At 32.7% G+C, this 2,919-nt stretch overlaps 1 protein-coding gene across 1 annotated transcript; it reads left to right on the plus strand.

Moving 5' to 3' along the window:
* The first annotated feature begins 1,073 nt into the window (after positions 1-1,073).
* LOC108776057 (uncharacterized) lies at positions 1,074-2,207 on the plus strand. Its single transcript, XM_018542565.1, has 2 exons — positions 1,074-1,615; positions 1,705-2,207. The coding sequence occupies exons 1-2, from the start codon at positions 1,140-1,142 to the stop codon at positions 1,712-1,714; spliced, it is 486 nt and encodes a 161-aa protein (XP_018398067.1). The 5' UTR covers positions 1,074-1,139; the 3' UTR covers positions 1,715-2,207.
* The last annotated feature ends 712 nt before the right edge of the window (positions 2,208-2,919 follow it).

Consider the following 2,919-nt stretch of genomic DNA (forward strand, 5'->3'; position numbering starts at 1 on the left):
TAGCCGCTTTGCCGTCTTGAACTCGCCCAATGCTTGGTCTAGACTTTAGATATATATGTCGTTGGGTGACGCACTTCCAATCAGTTCTCAAAAATTTGTATCACATGACATTTTGCTGCCGCAGCGTGCTGCACATGAAAAGTAAGCTTAACGTTAACTTAACGAATCGTAAAGCTGATTTTTCATGTGCAGCACGCTGCGGTAGCAAAATGTCATGTGATACAAATTTTCGAGAACTGATTGGAAGTGCGTCACCTCACAAAAGATTTTTAACCAATAATAACAATTTGCTGCTGCAGCGTGCTGCACATGAAAAATCAGCTTAAGGAGTCGTTTCTAACCTATGAAGCAGTATTTTATTTTGACAGGAATTAAATCGAAAACTCAATTTTACGTAATGAATGTTCAGTGTGTTAAAAATATAGTCCTTGTGACTTTTAATTTGGCTGCAATTATGCTGCAATTATTGTGGAAAAAAGTTACTCTAAAAAAAAATATTAGGTTCAGTCAATGTTATTGGAGCGTAAGCAAAAAAATCATTTTTATACTTCTCTTTCTTTCTCTTCCAGTTTATTAAAAATAATGACCACGAGCAATTTTTTAAATATATTTGAATGACCGTCTCACAGTTCGAGAAAATGTTAGATTTAGTAAAAGGATCTTTGACAAAAAAAAAAGTATTTGTGAGCCTCTGTCAGCAGAATATCGCTTATGTATTACCTCGTAGTAAGCTTATTTTATAATACTTGTTTAAATCATTTAATTAGCTCGTCTGTTGTGACATGATTATGACACTAATATTTTATTTTATAGCTATCTTGCTCATGGTGTAGTATGCAAACTATTGCATGGAATTTCTATGTGTCTAAATCAACTGTGAGCAATGTTATTCGTGAAACTTGTAAAATTATATATAACGAATTATCACCGATATACTTGCCACAACCTACTACAGAAGATTTCAAACAGTATGCACAAGATTTTAGAGATTTATGGAACATGCCAAATTGTTTTGGTACAGTTGATGGAAAGCACATCGTCGTACAAGTGCCTTACAACAGTGGTCAATTTTTTTAATTACAAAAAAACGTTCAGTATTATACTGATGGCAGTTTGCAAGTACATGTTCACTTTTGTTGATGTTGGTACTTTCGGTTCACAAAACGATGAAAGTGTGTTCAAAGAATCAGTTTTCGGAATTTTTAGCTCTCGACAACAATGAACTGGGAATACCAGAAGATGCCTGCTTACCTGGAACTAACACAAAGTTTCCACATTATTTGATTGCAGATGAAGCATTTCCTTTGAAGAAATACATTATGCGACCATATCCTGGATGTAACCTGACCAATAGACAAAAAATATTCAATTACCGTCTGTCTCAAGCACGTCGTACCATTGAAAATTCTTGTGGAATTCTTGCCAGTCGTTGGCGAATTTTCCGAACAACAATCATCGCAGATGCTGATACAGCTGAGTGGATTGTGTGTGCTGCGTTGTGTCTGCATAACTACCTCCGGACATTAGAATTAGCTGACAATTCGGAAAATGCAACTTACTGTCCTACTAATTATGCCGATATATTAAGGCCTCTCTACACGGCCAATAATACTGAGTTAGTATTACTGATCAGTATTAATGACAGTATACATTAATTTTTATAATCTTATACAATCAGGTATTATTGATAATATTTCACTTCAGTTTGACGTGATTTGACGTATATTATTATCTATGGCGACAAGGATCTTAAGGAAAAAGCATGTATTTAAGTCCAAATCATCGTCAGAATTCTATGTAAATCCATTAATATTAACCACACACAATCAATAATATTGTCAGTATTCGTTGATACTGATAGTATTACTGACCGTGTACAGAGGCCTTTAGACAACGATGGAAATGTAGTGCCTGGAAATTTGAGACAAGATGATGTGAATGTCACTCTACATGATATAGGAAGAATGGGAACTAATAATGCAACTCGTCAAAATAAAACCTTACGTAACACTCTTGCCAATTACTTATATTCACCGGAAGGCGCAGTTTCGTGGCAAGAACTTTATATTACGAAAGAAAGATTAACAAGACAAGAGTCCTGAGTGTTCTACGACGCTGAGCATGATGATTCCTGACGAGCAGTAATTCATTTCGTTGGCTTTACCTAATACATTACATTATATATTTATTAATATAAACTATAACTTTATGTTTTAAAAATGATAATTTATTTCTTACAACAAATGCGTAATTGCAAGTCTTGATTATGAACTATATTAACACTTGAACATTTACAAACAACGCTATTAACTTAATTGAATGAACATATATGATTATATCATTTTGCAATAATACAAAGCAATACTTTTAATTAATTCTATTTAGTTCAGATTTATTATACTCTTATTTTTCATATAGCATTAATAATAAAAAAGGAAACATGTTTTTGAAGTGGTTCTCTCTCTTATGGTTAAATTTAAAAAGTTTATTGATATTTTTTTGCATCTTACGCTAATTTGTCTTTGAGTCAAAATCATATATATATGTCATAAAACACAACAAACTTAAATCGAGTAAAAGTCAAAATTGCACTTCTTATAATACGATAATGGAAAAAAAAACTTATTAATTGGAATCAGATTCCAATTCTAGCATTATAGCATTAATTCAACTTCGAGCAATTTTTTGTTTTTTTTTTGGTCATATGTCTTAATTGACTATACGTAGTCATACAAAAATTGTACGCAACATCATCCGTTTTATCGGCAGTTTCGCACAATCCTTTAACATTTCGTAAAGTTTTGGAAACTGCTTGAATTGCGTCATTATCGGCTTTTGTTGTTTTTTTTTATTTCTTCCAAAGTCCGTACTCTGTTTCAATTGAAGAGATAAAACCTTCATGTTCGGTACGTTTACATC

The sequence above is a fragment of the Cyphomyrmex costatus genome, unplaced genomic scaffold (genome assembly GCF_001594065.2).
Source record: "Cyphomyrmex costatus isolate MS0001 unplaced genomic scaffold, Ccosl1.0 scaffold334, whole genome shotgun sequence".
In the NCBI taxonomy this organism is placed as follows: domain Eukaryota; kingdom Metazoa; phylum Arthropoda; class Insecta; order Hymenoptera; family Formicidae; genus Cyphomyrmex; species Cyphomyrmex costatus.